The sequence below is a fragment of the Nycticebus coucang genome, chromosome 7, assembly GCF_027406575.1.
Source record: "Nycticebus coucang isolate mNycCou1 chromosome 7, mNycCou1.pri, whole genome shotgun sequence".
In the NCBI taxonomy this organism is placed as follows: domain Eukaryota; kingdom Metazoa; phylum Chordata; class Mammalia; order Primates; family Lorisidae; genus Nycticebus; species Nycticebus coucang.
In genome coordinates this window covers 53,418,514-53,433,983 of record NC_069786.1, presented here as the reverse complement: position 1 = coordinate 53,433,983, position 15,470 = coordinate 53,418,514, and the positions used below count along the sequence as shown (strand labels likewise).

The 15,470-nt window shown below is 44.9% G+C and overlaps 2 protein-coding genes and 1 pseudogene across 2 annotated transcripts in view; all 3 read left to right on the top strand.

Annotated features, from left to right (window-relative positions):
• Window positions 1–337: 337 nt before the first annotated feature.
• Window positions 338–3,033, top strand: LOC128590183 (basic proline-rich protein-like). Its single transcript, XM_053597430.1, has 2 exons — window positions 338–1,289; window positions 2,942–3,033. Exons 1-2 carry the CDS (start codon window positions 654–656, stop codon window positions 2,966–2,968), a joined length of 663 nt encoding a protein of 220 aa, XP_053453405.1. The 5' UTR covers window positions 338–653; the 3' UTR covers window positions 2,969–3,033.
• A 9,026-nt stretch (window positions 3,034–12,059) lies between these two features.
• The window catches only part of ACVR1 (activin A receptor type 1), a 121,278-nt gene continuing 117,867 nt past the window's right edge, over window positions 12,060–15,470 (top strand). Inside the window, exon 1 of the mRNA XM_053597429.1 lies at window positions 12,060–12,227. Within this exon, the coding sequence (XP_053453404.1) occupies window positions 12,223–12,227 (5 nt within the window). The 5' untranslated portion in view covers window positions 12,060–12,222. The remainder of the gene's footprint in view (window positions 12,228–15,470) is intronic.
• Window positions 12,194–12,326, top strand: LOC128590901 (uncharacterized; annotated as a pseudogene).

Sequence of the window (15,470 nt, the reverse complement as noted above, 5' to 3'; positions counted from 1 at the left end):
CATGGAGCCTAGGACTGGGCGAGATTACCGCACAAGTCCCCTCCGTGCTTATTTTTATTACTAAGGAAGACCACTGAGAAAATGGCAAGCTCTTGCATAACCCCAGACCTTGCGAGGAAAGGAGCAAAGTGGAAGGGGATTTGAAGGCAGGTCAGAGATGGCCTGGATTGAGAATGCCGAGGCTTCTCTCGGAGAATGCGGCCCAAGTCTGACAAGGAGCATTCGGGCTGCACCCCGCCCGCAGTCCGGGGCCCAGGAGGCAGCCCGCCCACCCGCCGTCCGCCCGCCAGCCCCGCGCGCCCCCGGGAGCTGTCCAGACGGCCCCGCCCTCGCCTACCTGGGCACTCACCCGCGCCGCGCGGCCTCTCCTCCTCCCACCCCGGCCGCGGGAGCCCGGCTCGGGCCTGCCCCGCCGCCTCCCCGCCTGCGAGGAGCCCCGCGGGCCGCGCGCTCGTGGCATCCACCCGGCCGGCCGGCCGCCGGTGCACCCACCGAGCGGCCAGACAGCGCCGGGCGCCCGGGGGCGGCGCGGGCAGGCTCGGCGGGGTTCGGCGGGCTCGCCCTCGGCCGGGCGCCTGCAGGGGGCGCGGGGACGGCCCCGCCCCGCCGCCTTCCCTCTCCCTCCCGGCTCCCTGGATCCGCGCCGGGAGGAAATGATGTGTTGCTGCCTGGTTAATCACAGCTCCAGACACTCATTGGCCGAGCGCGCCGCAGCCACTTCCTCCTCCTCCTCCTCCCGCTCCTCCCGCTCCGGCTCCTGCTCTTTGCAGCCGCTGCCGCCGCCGCATCCTCCCCCTCGGCGCTGGGGGAACTTTTCTACTCTCTGTGACCGTCGCCCCGCCGCCCCCGGGGGCCGGCCCCCGGCCTGCCCCGCCGCCCCGCCGCCCCGCCCGCGGCCGCGCTCCCAGCCCGAGCCCCTGCGCCTCGGGAAGTTTATTCCGCCCGCCCTCCTCCCCTTCCTCCTCCTCCTCACCCCGCCTCCCCTCCCTCCCCCGGCTCTTTCCCCCGGGTGGCTGCCGCTGCTGCCGCTGCCGCTGCCAGCCTGCTCCTCGGCCAGCCGTGCCGACCCGAGGGCCGGGAAGCCCGCGGCCCCACGCACCGCTCCGCTGCAGCTGCCGCCGCCGCCCGGGCCGGCCCCCGGCTCCCGGCCCCGCAGAGTTCCGGGCTCCCTAGCCGGCTGCGCCGCCCCGCCCCGCCCCGCGCCGCGCCGCGCCGCGCCGACCTGCAACACCCGGCTGCCTCGCACTCCGCCTCCCCCGGCTCTGCCCCAGGCCACGGCGGGACCAGAGGTGAGGGCAGGTCGCCGGCCGCGCCTGCAGGAGCCGGGAGGACAGAGGGAGGAGGGAGCTGAGCAGAAGAGGGAGCTGAGCAGGAGAGGCAGGGTTTGGCGGCGGGAGGGTGGGCGTCTGCCGTGCCTCCCCCTCGCTTTCATTCTTTTCTCCCCCAAGCCTGATCTCCTCTCGGTGGGGGAAGCAGCCGCGGAACAAAACTGTCTTGCTCGGGGCCTGAACTGCTGGTGGGATTTGGGGAGGGCAGAGGCGTGGAGCGGTGGTCGCGGTGCGCACTGGTGTGTGTGCGCGCGTGTATGTGTGTATGTGTGTGTGTGTGTGTGTGTGTGTGTGTGTGTGTAGCCAACTCCTTCAGGGTGTGCGCCTCTGACTTGTAAATCGATCTGGCCGCCGGGCCACGGGGCTCACCTTCCTAGCCGAGCTTGGTGGAGAGTAAAGAGATGGGCGAATCACCCCCACCCTCAAAATATTCGTCTCTTCCAAGAGGAATTTTCTGCTGGAGAGACAGCCAATAAACTCTGCTCAACTCCCGCCCTCCCTCCGTTCTTCCTAGCTGCAGTTTCAAAAAGCTTCAAAGCCAGGAATGTGGGATTCATCTTCCGATCCCCAGAAGGCAAATGTGGTTACAGATGTTGCACGGTACTTTGCCAAGTTTAAAACCCTTCCTTCAACACTGTAACCAAAACAGTGAGGCTAGAACCTTGGGCGCGCTGGGAAGAGATAGGGTCCTCTGGGACCGATAGATTCAGTAACTTCCGTCGGGTTCTAGACGGGCTCAGCTCTGTCCAGTTTGTGCCAGATAGGTCTCCCACCCCCTCCCCACCTCCCCTTTCTCCTGGAGGTTCGAATGCTCCCCGCAGGGGAGGGAAGCTACTTAGGGAAGAAAACATTCCGCTTAGTAGTAGAAGAAAAGTCTTGGTTAAAAAGTTGTCAATAATTTGGCGTTTGGAGAGAGGTAGCGAGGTGATACACGGACTTGTTAATTTTATTGGGCTTTTCTTTCTTGTTTGACGCGTGTATGGGAGTTAGATGATGGGAAAAGGAACATCTTACATGTTTTATATATTTTTGAAAAGAGACCCTTGAATTGAGACATAACCCAGTGGTTTTAAAGAATCCTGTCCCAGAGATGCAGATTGCTCTGACAGCCCAAGGGAAGGCGGTGGCAAAAAATAGACACCACCTCCCTTTTCCCCCAAAAAAATTCTTCCTGGAAAGGTGGTGTTAAGAAATTTCAGAGATGGGCTGATCCAAGTGGCGGGCCTTAAATGGAAACACTATAGTATGTCCTGGCACTTGTCTCTGGAGGTGGGTTGCTGGCCGGGCGCCCGGGCTTGGGCAGCCAGCAGACACTAGACTTGTGCTGACCTCAGACACCGCCTTGCCATGCAGCTTTACAGCGTGCAGACTGCTTAAGTATGAAATGGGCCTCATCCCTTTTACTGGTGGGGACATGGGTCAGGAGGTTATCCTAGACCTGGATGGGACCTGGATCACTGTCTTCTAAGATCAAATCGCTTACTTTGAGATTTATTTGTTTTTATTTTCTGTCTTAGTGTTAAGAAACAGCAGTTGTGAAGCTGGAATGTAGACCTTAAGTTGATGTAACTGTGTTTTGGATAATAGCATCTTTATTCTCACCCCTCATGCAGATACTCAAAGGTGGTGAATGGTGTTGAGATGAATTGAGGATTGAGATGGGTACAGACTGAATTCATGCTCTCCTTTTCCAGCTATATTGGTGAGTTTTACTTGAAACAGAGAGGGTTTTTTTTTTTTTTTTTTTGTGGCTGGGGCTGGGTTTGAACCCACCACCTCCAGCATATGGGGCTGGCACTCTACTGCTTGAGCCACAGGCGCCACCCAAGTATATCCTATACTTGATATAGGTAGTAGTCTTACAACTTTCATACCTTGGAAGAGAGTGATTATTTGAATCCAAATAGATTTCTTGCTGTTTCTAAGTAATTTAAAAGAATACTAAGGATGTAGAGTGAAGGTGCCATATTCAGTAATTAATTTCAGAAATGAGGGACTTAGGTTGAAGGATAGTATGATAATGATTTTTTTTTCTTTTTTCAAATAGTGATTTACCAAATTTTCTTCATGCATCCAGGGAAGAGATAACAGTGATTGAATCAGTAAATAGAGGTTATGCTTCTATCATACCCTAAATCAGACTGAATTAATCTTGAGATGATTGTGGCAGCCTTCTAGGTAATTCTCAGGGCTGGATTGAGTATTCCAGCCTTCTGGGGGAGGGAGGGGAACAGGACAGAAATGGATTTGAAAAATGATCCTGCTCTTCAAGGTCATGAGGTGAAGATGGAATCAATGCTGGGACTGGAAGCTGTCCGCTGTGGCTTGTTTGGCTGTTGGATCCCTGCACTTTGATTTATTTTTATGTGAAGAGATCTCATGCCCAACTCGTTAGGAATTCTGCAGAAGTAAAACCATTGATGATGACAAGACCCTTTGATATGTTTGGGGATTTTAATGATGGGGTGATTTGGGGGGTGCTGGATACGTGCCAGGCACTGTGCTTAGCTCTTTACATGTGTTTTTTCATTACATTTTCACAACCACCATATAGGGACCATATGTTTTATCCTTTTACCTTAAGAAAGTAGGGGTTGGAAAATTTGAGTGGTAGAGTGAGGATTTCAACTAGAGGTCTTTAAGACCTCAAAACCCATGTTCTTAGCCACTTTTGCCAGTATTTGCCAAACTTCATTCATGGGGTCTTTGTGAGTTTACCATGGCTAAGTCTCATTTAGTCTATTCTTTAATATTTTTCTTTAAAGCGGCGCTTCACGTAGAAAAAAAAAAAGGGCAACATCTTTTAAGAGGAAATAATGTATCATTGCCCTATTTGGAAAACCAACTTACCTGTTAGGAATAGGAGGTCGTCATAAAGGTGAATTCATACTTGTACTGAAACCCCAGGTTCAGGATAGTGGTTACCTAGGGGGTGTGTGTGTGTTCCTGCACATGTGCGTGTGTGTGTGTGTGTGTGTGTGTGTTCTAGGAACTTGGAATAAGGACGGAGGAGGTAGGTAGGTGATACGTAGTGCAGTGTTGGTGATGTTCTGGTTTTTGGTTTAGATGATGGATTCATAGGTGCTGATTTTAGTTTTAGACTTTATAACCTACATAAATGATACATACTTTTTTTTGTAAAATGATAAAATTAAACATATAACCATTAACAGTGATTACTGGGGGAATATTTTACTACACTTGTAAAGTGGGTACAAAAGAACTATTGGCTGATTGACAAGACCACTGGTCATAATTTTAAAGCAAGCTGATTGTTATAATTGAGTAAGGTTGCCCTATGTCCCCCCACTCCTCCTCACCCTCGCTATTTTGTCCTGCTTTTATTCTGATTTCCAGTATTATGATGAAAATAATAGCATGGGCTCCCATGAGGTTTTTTTGCCTGACTGCAGTTATGGGAGAAATGGCTGGACTTAAGCTGGCATTTTTCAACATCCCCTTGTCTTATACAGTATCTGTTATTTGGGATGGGGCAGAGACTGCTGTTGTGAAGTGTTAAAATGCTTTCATTTTTACCCAGTGGTAACATGTGACCATTGAGATCTGGGAGTGGTGTTTAAGTTAAAGCAATGCCTAGGTAAAATGTTAACAGCATTAAATTGGTGAGGCTGGGAAATAAAGCCATTGGAGATTTTAATTAGAATCCACAGAATCTCCTGTTTTATTTTCCCAAGCAAGTATTGGGCACTGTGGCTTTATTCCTGGAAATGAGGATTTGGAATTGAGTTTCCTGGTACAAAACACACTCTTTGATCTTTTGGAGTGAAAAGTGTTTCTTTCTGTGGCCAATTCCAGCTCTCAGAAGAACCAAACGGAAGGTTTACCTCTTTTTTTTTTTTTTTTCCCATTTTTTAGTGGTTGGCCATAGTTGGCGCCTGCTTGCCATGCTAGTTTAAGAATCAGAAATTCCAAACCAGGATTTGTCTGCGGGAAAGGACATTCAAGTGAAAAGACTCCTTTTGAAAGAACTACAGCAAGTTGGTGTGGTTGGCACATCACAGCCTTTGGTTCAGATGGGAGGTAGTTTTGCCTGAACTAACACCCAAAATCAACTAATAAGAGATCCAGAAGCTTCCTTTTCAGAGTTAAAACAAAATAGACCTCCTGCTCCCAATATTCATATTCAAACCAACTGCACAGTTGAATGATATTCGAGTGCTCTTCTAGGCGATTCTGGAAATCTGAGCTTGTTTATGTGTCCAAAGGCTCTTATGTGATCCACGAGGGCTTTGTGTTCCAGACCCGCCACTACTCAGTTGTTTGATTTTTGGGTTTCACTCTCTGACCAACATTCCACTTTGCCCATTAGGGTTGCTTCATTGTTGATTCTGGGTATTTGGCCTTTATTTCTGTGACTGGGAAGGTGACTTTAAGTTTCAGCCTTTCCGTATTTTGTGGACGTTCATGCAGTAGGTGGTGATTGTTTGGGAGGAATGGGGTGAGGTGAAGGGGCGGCATTTAGCACAGGTGTTCTGATGGGTCTGCAGGTGGTCAGCTCTCCTTCATTCTAAGGCCAAGCCTTGGCTGTTTTGGCATTCTGCATTGCCCTTCCCCCTTTCTTTTGGGGAGAGCCAAATCCTACAGGGCTGTAATCTTATTGCAAATAAGAATGCTTCCTGGATTGTACCATTTTGCTGGTTTGACAGTCTCCCAGCATTTTATCATCCTCACTTCTCATTCTGGGACTTGATTGATCTCTTTGAGGACAAGGACTTAAAGTTATACATTTCTCCATCATTCTTTCTTTATTTTTTTTTTTGAGACAGAGTCTTACTTTAATGCCCTTGGTAGAATGCCATGGAGTCATACCTCACAGCAACCTCAGACTCTTGGGTTCATGCGATCCTCTTGCCTCAGCCTCCCAGGTAGCTGGGATTACAGGCATTAGCCACAACACCTGGCTATTTTTAGAGGTGGGGTCTCGCTCTGGCTCAGGCAGGTCTCTTAACTCCTCAGCTCAAGTGATCCAGCTGCCTTGGCCTCCCTCAGTGGTAGGCCACCACACCAGGCCTTCTCCATTTCTTTCTTTATTTTTTTGACATTATTCATTCTTCTTCACAGAGTCAAACCTTTCAAATTCTCTTGCTGGGCTCCTTGAAGGCAAGGACTGAGACTTATTCATCTTTTGTGTATTTTTTGCACCTAACCTAATGCCTGGTCCAGACCACAGAGTAGATTTCCTTTTTTAATTGCTGAGAGAATGAAAGGATGGTTGCACATTAAGGGGAGCAAAGGCACCCAGCCCTCTAAGAAATTAGGGAAATCTCATAGAAGGCAAAGCCAGTCAACTGTGGTCCTTAAGGATGAAGTTTGGGAAGCAGGGACAAAAGATGCTCTAGGTAGAAGGAACTGTTTTTGATAACTCCTCTATACTTGCTGTTGTAACTTGTTGTAGTTCAGTTCAACAAATATGTTACTTTCAGCGTATGTTTCCTTTTTTGTTTGTTTCTGTATTTAAAGGTGATGTGTCTCCATTTTGGGGAAGAATATTTCAATTAATATTTTATATTCCACAGAGCAAGGAATCCTGCATAAATGTGTACATGGCAGGGACCCAAACGCTCAGTGAATTGACTTCTTCACTTTGACTTTTTCCTGTTGCATATGATCCCAAACAGTAGACCGGAGGAGACACAGGGTTGTAGGCAGTACTTCTGTGAGAGGCAGAGGAGTGTGTAGGACCTCTTTGGAAAATGGGTGGAACCCAAACTACACTCCCCTATTGATAGGTTTTAAGGGCTGACTTGAGTGGACACACCACATAGGACTTTGTGGCTTGTGTACATTTGCTTATTGGTGAAAGGCAAAATTGGCCATTGAGGATCCCTATACAACATAGATGCCATTAAGAAGTAAGATTTCTTTAGTGTTGTGGGTTTTTCTTTAGTCAGTTATAGAACAACTCTTGAGTGAACCTCTAAAAAATAACCCTGAGTTTGATAAGAAATGTACAGAGGGGATAAGGAAGGTGGGGTTTTAGATCAGAGAAAGATGTGTATTAGAGGTAGGATGATACTTGGAGTTTGGAGAGTGAATACCGAGAAGAACGTGCAACAAAAAGAACTTAAGAAAAAATATCCTGGAATAAAGGCCTGGGTTGAAGTGATATTTTAAACCAAGTTCTGAATCTTCCATTGTTGCAGCTGTTGATGAGAGGTGCTATACTTGGGGTGCAAATAAAATGTGCTTTACTGCTTTCCTTAAGTGGTGGGTTTATGAGCCAAACATGACCATGAAAGCTGGAGCGTTTGGACTAATCTCTCTTGTCTTGATGTCATGGAACAAAAAGTGTAGGTGGATATCTAGAGTGCCCCTTATCTTCCTTTTCAATAGAAAGGAGAATGGTAAGAGGCAAGTATGCCAAACGATATTTTTCATATGCTGTTTTTGAACTTGAAGAACCTGAACTGTTGTGAACAACAGGTGGCAAGAACAAATATCTTACAATTATGGCCTAGTAAAAAATGGAAAAGCTCAGTCAGCAGAGATTACTTTATATAAACATAAATGTTCTATTTCAGTGTTTTTAAAAACATTTTTGACTCTCAGCAATGCATTTCACATCATGACCTAGTACGCATGCACACAGTTAAAAAATAAAGCTGGATTGCAAGTTTTATAAAAACAATACTGTAATTTTTTTTTTTTTTTTTAGTTTCTATTCTGGTCTCTATTAAATTCACTACTTGCTAATGGGCCCTAATAAGCAGTTAGAATAAAACTGTTCTAGGTATTGTGGAAGTTAGTCTTACTTTGTTTACTGAATATTTGCTGGTCTGGATGCAAATTTGGAGTTTTTTGGATATGGATTTCAATTATTCTATAGAAAGTCCACACTCCTATTCTATACTCTCTTCCCCGCCATATTATTTTCTCTTTGTAGGGGTCCTTGCTTCAGGTGAAGGTGGGTGATACGTGGTTGGATCGTCTCTAAGAGTGCATCATCCTGATCTTGATCCCAGTCAGCATCAAAGGTGGGGCTGCTTCATCTAAACTGGTGGAGGGAGCCACTTAGTTCCCTGTTTATTTAGATTCTATTGGAATAGGACGAGGACGTCCAGTACTAAGGGGAAAGCAGGGGTACCTACTGGGGTCATCACATGCAGCAAAGGTTGACAGGGAAGTGGCAGAGATGACCCTGTACCTTGTTAGGAGGGACAGCTCTTTGCAGTTAAAGACGGAGCATAATTGGTGGCAGCCCTCACCCTTGTTGTCATTGAGCTCATCATTAAAATCTTTGTTTTCCTGCTTCTTCGTCTTTTCTCTTCGTTGCCCTTCTTCTACTGAGCATTTATCAAGTCTTCCTGTATCTAGGGCTGGGCAAAGGAAGCTCAGTAAAGCCATGCTGATCTTAACGTAGACTTGAGTCGGAGAGTGAAGACTACACATCAACTATAAATGGCAGAACACCAAGTGTCTTGGTCACAAAATACAGAGGGATCAACCAACACCTTTGAGGAAGTGGCTGTTGGGCTGCCTTTGAAAGAAGCACCAGTTTGATGTTATCATTTTCAGTGGTATCTATGTAGCAAAAGACAACATTCCAGAAAGAGGGATTAGGTCAAGGAATACAAGGTGGTTGTTTTTGTTGTGCAAAATAGTTGCAGGTGGGTGTGGTGGCTCATGCCTGTGATCCCAGCACTCTGGGAGGCTGATGTGGGTGGATTGCCTGAGCTCACAGGTTTGATACCAGCCTGAGCTAGAGTGAGACCTTGCTGTTAAATATAGCCGGGTGTTGTGGAGGATGCCTGTGTCCCAGCTACTTGGCAAGAGAATCCCTTGAGCCCAAGAGTTTGAGGTTGTTGTGAGCTAGGCTCACAGAAGCCAAGGCACTCTAGCCTGGGGCAACAGAGTGAGACAGTCTCGAAAACAAACAAAACCAAACCAAAAAGGAACTCAAAACATAGTTACACCTCATTCAGTCAGACTCAGTGTCCCAAGATGCAGCTTGTTGGGGCGATATGCAAGACCTGAGACAACAGGAAAGAAGATCAAGTTCATAGTTAAAAGTGCTTCGTGATACAACTTGACTGTATAAAGTACAGTAAGGTGAGTATCATAGATACAAGCTTAGAAAGGGAGATTGGGAGTCCCAGTCTGGTTTATTTGGAATGGTCCGATGAAGGTTAAGATGGGACCTTGGTGTGTGTCACACTTTATGGGGGCAAGACATGATTGCAAGAGGGACTCTGCCTAACAATTGCAATCAGTGTAACCTGGCTTACTGTACCCTCAATGAATCCCCAACAATAAAAAAAAAAAAAAAAAAGATGACACATGCGTGATGGGCCTTGATCAGGGTCCTTGCAGTGTCTCATTTAATGCTTACACTCCTCCCCAGGGGCCTACTCTATTATCCCTGTTTTACAGAAGGAGAAACCTGAGACCCAGAGAGGTGATACAGCATGTTTGAGGTCACACATCTGGACTTTAACCCCTCTGTAGCAGAGGTTGAAAACTAGTGGCCCCTGAGCTGAGTACACTTCACATTTGTGCCCTGTTTGATGTCATGTTGAGAACATTTTTTTTTTGTTTCGGAAATAGTTGCCAACATTTAAAAATGGGGAGATTTCCCATTAAAGAAGGTCAGATTTCCCGCTGCTCCTGCAACATTGAAAACTGGCAGCGTCAGGACTGTATTCCTGCAGGAACTTGCCGGAGCTTCTTGTGATTGTGTCAGGCTGAGGGGACATGTGCACTGTATTTGCAGCAGTCCCTGCTCATCCTGTTTTCTCCCAGACGCTCAGGCCCAGCATTAGTTGCTATTTATTGTTTATTCTTATGCTGGTGGGTGTCTTTCTTTCTTTTTCTTTTAACTCCTAGCCTACATCCTTTCCGTGTGCTAACCGTATTGGCCCTATAGGTGTATGCTTTTAAGCTGCCGTCATATGTAGCTTTCTGTTGGCCAAGAATGATTGGTTTGAGGGCAGAGGGGGGCATGCCCAGAAGTTGGGAAGAAAGGAGAGTAGATGGAGCTATTGATTTGCCCTTGGGCTAGAGAAGCCATAGGGCTTGGCAAATAAATTACCATTGTGATGAAAAGAGGATAGGAGGTGGACAATACTTGACTTCTGGAACCTAGATGACTGGGAGAATGGAAAAGATATTTAAAGAAAATAAAAAGTTGGCCAGAGGAGCTGGTTTGAGATGGAATGTGGTGTTGTGGAGGTTGTGCTGGAACAAGAACATAGAAGAAGGCTGATCAAAGTTCTGGGAGAATTTAAGAAAATGGTACTGGGACCTGGAAATAAGGGTCTGGGGCGTTGGCTTTGTGCTGGTTCATCATGGATCTATGTGGGGACTGATGAGAGGATCTCAATGCTTTGGAGGACAGCTCCCCTTTGGAAATGGGAAAAAGCTTTTTATTATTGATCAGGAAGAGCGAGCTACAAACAGTTCAGAGTCTCTTATTGACTTTTTGGGTCAAGTGCCTTATCTTGCAAATAAATCAAATGTTTATTCCAATTAAGGAGTAGAATCATAGTCTTCAACTTTTGAACATGGGAACTGATAAACAGCTCTGTCTGTAGAACAAAAGGCAGATAGGCTGTTGGTAGGTGACACCTGTAACTCCTGTCTATGTTGCTGAACTTTATTTGGGTGAAAGTGATTCTGACACAGCCCTTTTTTTTGGATCACAGGTGATACAAAAGGTGAAGAGGAGGTTGCTGGAGCCCTGACCTGGGAAATAAATGCTAGGGAAGAAAGACTCAGCTTGAGATTACTATTGCTTTTAGCCAGTTTAGAATGGAATGTCCTTTTCAAATTCAGATGAGTTTTTTTTCCCCCTCAGTTTGTTTGCTTAGGATTCCCTCCAAGTCATTGTTTCTTTTTTTTTTTTTTTGTAGAGACAGAGTTTCACTTTATGGCCCTCGGTAGAGTGCCGTGGCCTCACACAGCTCACAGCAACCTCCAACTCCTGGGCTTAAGCGATTCTCTTGCCTCAGCCTCCCGAGTAGTTGGGACTACAGGCGCCCGCCACAACGCCCGGCTATTTTTTGGTTGCAGTTTGGCCGGGGCTGGGTTTGAACCCGTCACCCTCAGTATATGGGGCTGGCGCCTTACCGACTGAGCCACAGGCGCCGCCTATCTGCTGGGTTCACCTCAGCTCTCTCCCTTCTGCTACTTTGTTCCCCTTTGATCCGGAGAAGTCCTATTGTTTGGGGTGAAGATGGGGTGAATCCATCTCAGAGGAGGGTGCCATGCCTCGACTTCTTCCTGGAGGGCATTTCTTTTGTTCCCAGAGATTCGTGTCCTTTTGGGGTCAGACAACGGTGACTTTTCTTTTCTTTTAAATTCAAATTGGTATTTTTATTTAGTTCCTAGGTAGCACACGAATATGGGTTCTTATACACTTTGTCTTAGAAATTAAATAATTTTATTAAGATGTTTTATATTTTTGATACTGTTTATGTTATAAAAGGAATCCGTGCACACAATACACGAGTTGACATAAAGGAAGGATGTACACCCAGGACGGTCTGTACATATAAGGCTTGGTACTATGTAAGATTTCAGGCATCCACTGGGGTCTCACATCCACAGACACAGCTTTCGCTCTCTGTACCTATCTACCTATCTCTTGTATGCGTGGAGATAAATACCAAAGGTTGAAGTTGCGGAATCAGAGGCTATTTGCATTTTCAATTTCAGTGTAGGTTGTGCCATGAATTTGGTTTTGGTTTTGTATTTGTGGCATGGTGAGAAGGAGATACAGCTCCTGAGACTCAAGACTTGCTAGTCTGGTCTCGGGTGTCAAACAGTTCTGTGACTGTTTCCCAACCTTTGTCTTCGAGGTGTTTTCCTTTTCTCATCTGTCAAGAAGGGCACGGACAGCTTTGCACAGCTTTGCACAGCGGCAGCCTCCTGGCCAATGAGGTTTGTCCAAGGAGCGATTATTGCTAATTGAAAACTTTTTCCAATACCCTGTCCTGCAGTATAAGTCAGCATTAGCAATTTTTGATAGCTTCTATGGAGCCAATAAAAAAGGACGTGGACTGAGTTATTTCTAAAGCTTAATAATTTGCTGATGCTCTTTCAGTCTCTTTGTTTCTTTTAGTAAATGGAGCTTGGCTTTTTTATTTTCCTTTGTAAGTTTGAATCCGTGAAGAACTCTGGGCTTTGGAAGCCTGGCTAACCACAGTTTTACTTCGATTGTTTTAAAGCACTGCGTTTAGGGTGGTGCCTGTGGCTCAGTGAGTAGGGTGCCGGCCCCAGGCCCCCTATACCGAGGTGGCAGGTTCGAACTGGCCCCGGCCAAACTGCAACAGAAAAATAGCCAAACGTTGTGGTGGGCATCTGTAGTCCCAGCTGTTCAGGAGGCTGAGGCAAGAGAATCATCTAAGTCCAAGAGTTGAAGGTTGCTGTGAGCTGCGACACCACGGCTGGCACTCTACCCAGGGTGATAAAGTGAGACTCTGTCTCAGAAAAAAAAAAAAAGGACCTCATCTGGTTTGTGCTTTATGTTAAAAACAGAGCTTCTGTGGCTGATTATCTTTTTCTTTTTTTTTTTTTTTTTTGTAGAGACAGAGTCTCACTTTATGGCCCTCGGTAGAGTGCTGTGGCCTCACACAGCTCACAGCAACCTCCAACTCCTGGGCTTAAGCGATTCTCTTGCCTCAGCCTCCCGAGCAGCTGGGACTACAGGCGCCTGCCACAACGCCCGGCTATTTTTTGGTTGCAGTTTGGTGGGGGCGGGGTTTGAACCAGCCACCCTCGGTATATGGGCCAGCGTCTTACCCACTGAGCCACAGGCGCCGCCCTGATTATCTTTTTCTTTGTCTTTTTTTAAAATACAGTGAATGGTAAATAGGCATTTAGGGACCAAAAAACTCATATAGTCAGCCTTTTATTATTGATCAGGAATAGCAGCAAAGGACTTTTAGAGTTAGGGAAAAAGTTTTATTTTTATAATACTTTAAAAAAGGTAATAAGCATATGACAATCTTCAAAAAAAAAAACAGCAAAATTTTATTAATGATTTTGGAACGTACCAGAAGAGACAGCTTTTGATCTTCTGAAGTAGTTTGTGATATAAAGAAGGTAAAATAGGGATTATTGAAATTTTGAGATAGGTAATCAGTATTGTTTCATATGATGATCGGGTTTCCTGGTGGTTAGTCAACTGGACATACTTAAAAATTAAAGCCCCAGTAAATAAAATTTAAGATAAAATTCGTGTATATTCCCTTTACTGCATTTTTTTCTTTATCATTGCCTCCCCCAAAGCAAATAGTGTATTTCGATTCCAGGTTGAAAGACTTGGAAATTTTGACTTTTTAATATAAATGTAATTTTTCTGGAGTATTTTTGAGACTTTATTTACTAGTTTAAAAGAACCTCTTATTAGATCTCTGTAAATATACAAATTTATTCATTTAGCTGTAGAGCCGCAAAAGAAAATGAAAATAACTTAAATGTTATATAATACAGGTTTGATTTATATATATATTCACAAAATAGAATCTTATGTAATCACTAAAAAGACTATTTTAGATAAATTTATAGGGACAGTTCTCACTTTTTTTTTTTTTTTTTTTGAGGCAGAGTCTTACTATGTCACCCTGGGTAGAATGCCATGGTGTCATGGTTCACAGCAACCTCAAACTCCTGGGTTCAAGCAATTCTGTTGGCTCAGCTTCCTGAGTAGCTTGGGCTATAGGCACCCCCACCACACCAGCTGTTTTTAGAGATGGGGCCTCACTCTTGCTCAGGCTGGTCTTGAACTCCTGAGCTCAGGCAGTACACCCCGCCTTGGCCTCCCAGAGTGCTGGGATTACAGGTGTGAGCCACTGCGCCTGACAGTTTTCACTTTAAATCTGTCTTCTCAAAGAAGCTTTTGTTGGCTCTTCCATCCTTCCTTCTTTTCTTTTTTTTTTTTTTTTTTTTGTTTTGCCTTCCTTCTTTTCTATACCTTGCATACACTAACCTATATACTTTAAGTGTATATACTACCAGTACTGATAGTGTATGTCTGTTTGGTAGAGTGACTGTACCTTTTGCCTAGTATTCTGCCTTATCCACAGTAGACATGGAGAAATTTTTGCAATGAATGAATGAAAGATCATGGAGAGTATAGAGTGACATTACATAGAAAAATCAGGACACTTAAAACACAGTGGGATTCCATTCTTATAAATTACGTACAGTAGCATAGTACAGTTCCATAAATATAAACATAAAACAGTACAGTTTCATATTTGTTATATACATATGGATGTATAAGAAAAGAAGATTGGTAGGAAATAAAGCAAAACATTAACAGTTACCTCTGTGCTGTAGGTCATGCATAATTTTGAAGAGACAATCTTGAAATACAAATGAGTGAAGTAAATATTAGAAGATTATGTCACCTCAATAATGTATTTTACTCTTCCAGTCTTAAAGGTGGTCACCTGACCTAAAATGATGCATTACAATACCATGGCCTTTTCTCTCCTGAGTAAAATGTTCTGTATCTCTGTAGTGTGACAGGTTTTATATCTACTTGAGGATTAAATTATGATCTGAGAGTTGCACTTTTAAGAAACTGGTTTTAATTTCCCATCAGTTGAATTTAAAGGGTAGTGAAAGTATATTAGATCTGGTACAAGTGTCTAATTATAATTATTGACACATTTTCAAATGCTCTCAAGTGTGATGCATTGCCCATGATTTTGACAGCTGTGACTGCATTAAACCTGCTGGAGTACTCTCTTCACAAAGGTTTGTTTAAACTTAGAATTGTCAGAAGGATTCTTCATAAAATAGATGAACACAGATTTAGAGGTGAAATGGTAGTTCGTTTCTCACTGTGCTTGTTGAGTTTGGGTCTGTTAAATGTTAAACAGAAGATTTTCTAGATTTAGTTTTCATGTCAAAAAACCAGGGAATTTTATTTTCTTATACAGTGTAAAAAAAAAAAAATGCATGGTGCTGTTCTTTTGCAGTGTGACTCTGCAATGCTAGTGTAAATTCTCCTTATTTTTCCAGCTGAAGGTTTCCAACCACGTACCTTCAAACTGACAGACTTGATGTTGCCTAACAGCCTTATTTTCTAAACATCTCCCTGAAAGTTTATGTATTATCTCCTTTTTGTGGCTTTCCTTCTGTACAGATTTATTGAGTAGCTTTTATGTGCCG

Excerpts from the sequence above, each read along its gene's own strand:
- LOC128590183 (XM_053597430.1), top strand. The coding sequence starts at position 654 with ATGATGTGTTGCTGCCTGGTTAATCACAGCTCCAGACACTCATTGGCC. Across the intron at positions 1,290-2,941 it reads AGGCCACGGCGGGACCAGAG|ATACTCAAAGGTGGTGAATG; the intron begins GTGAGGGCAGGT and ends CCCCTCATGCAG.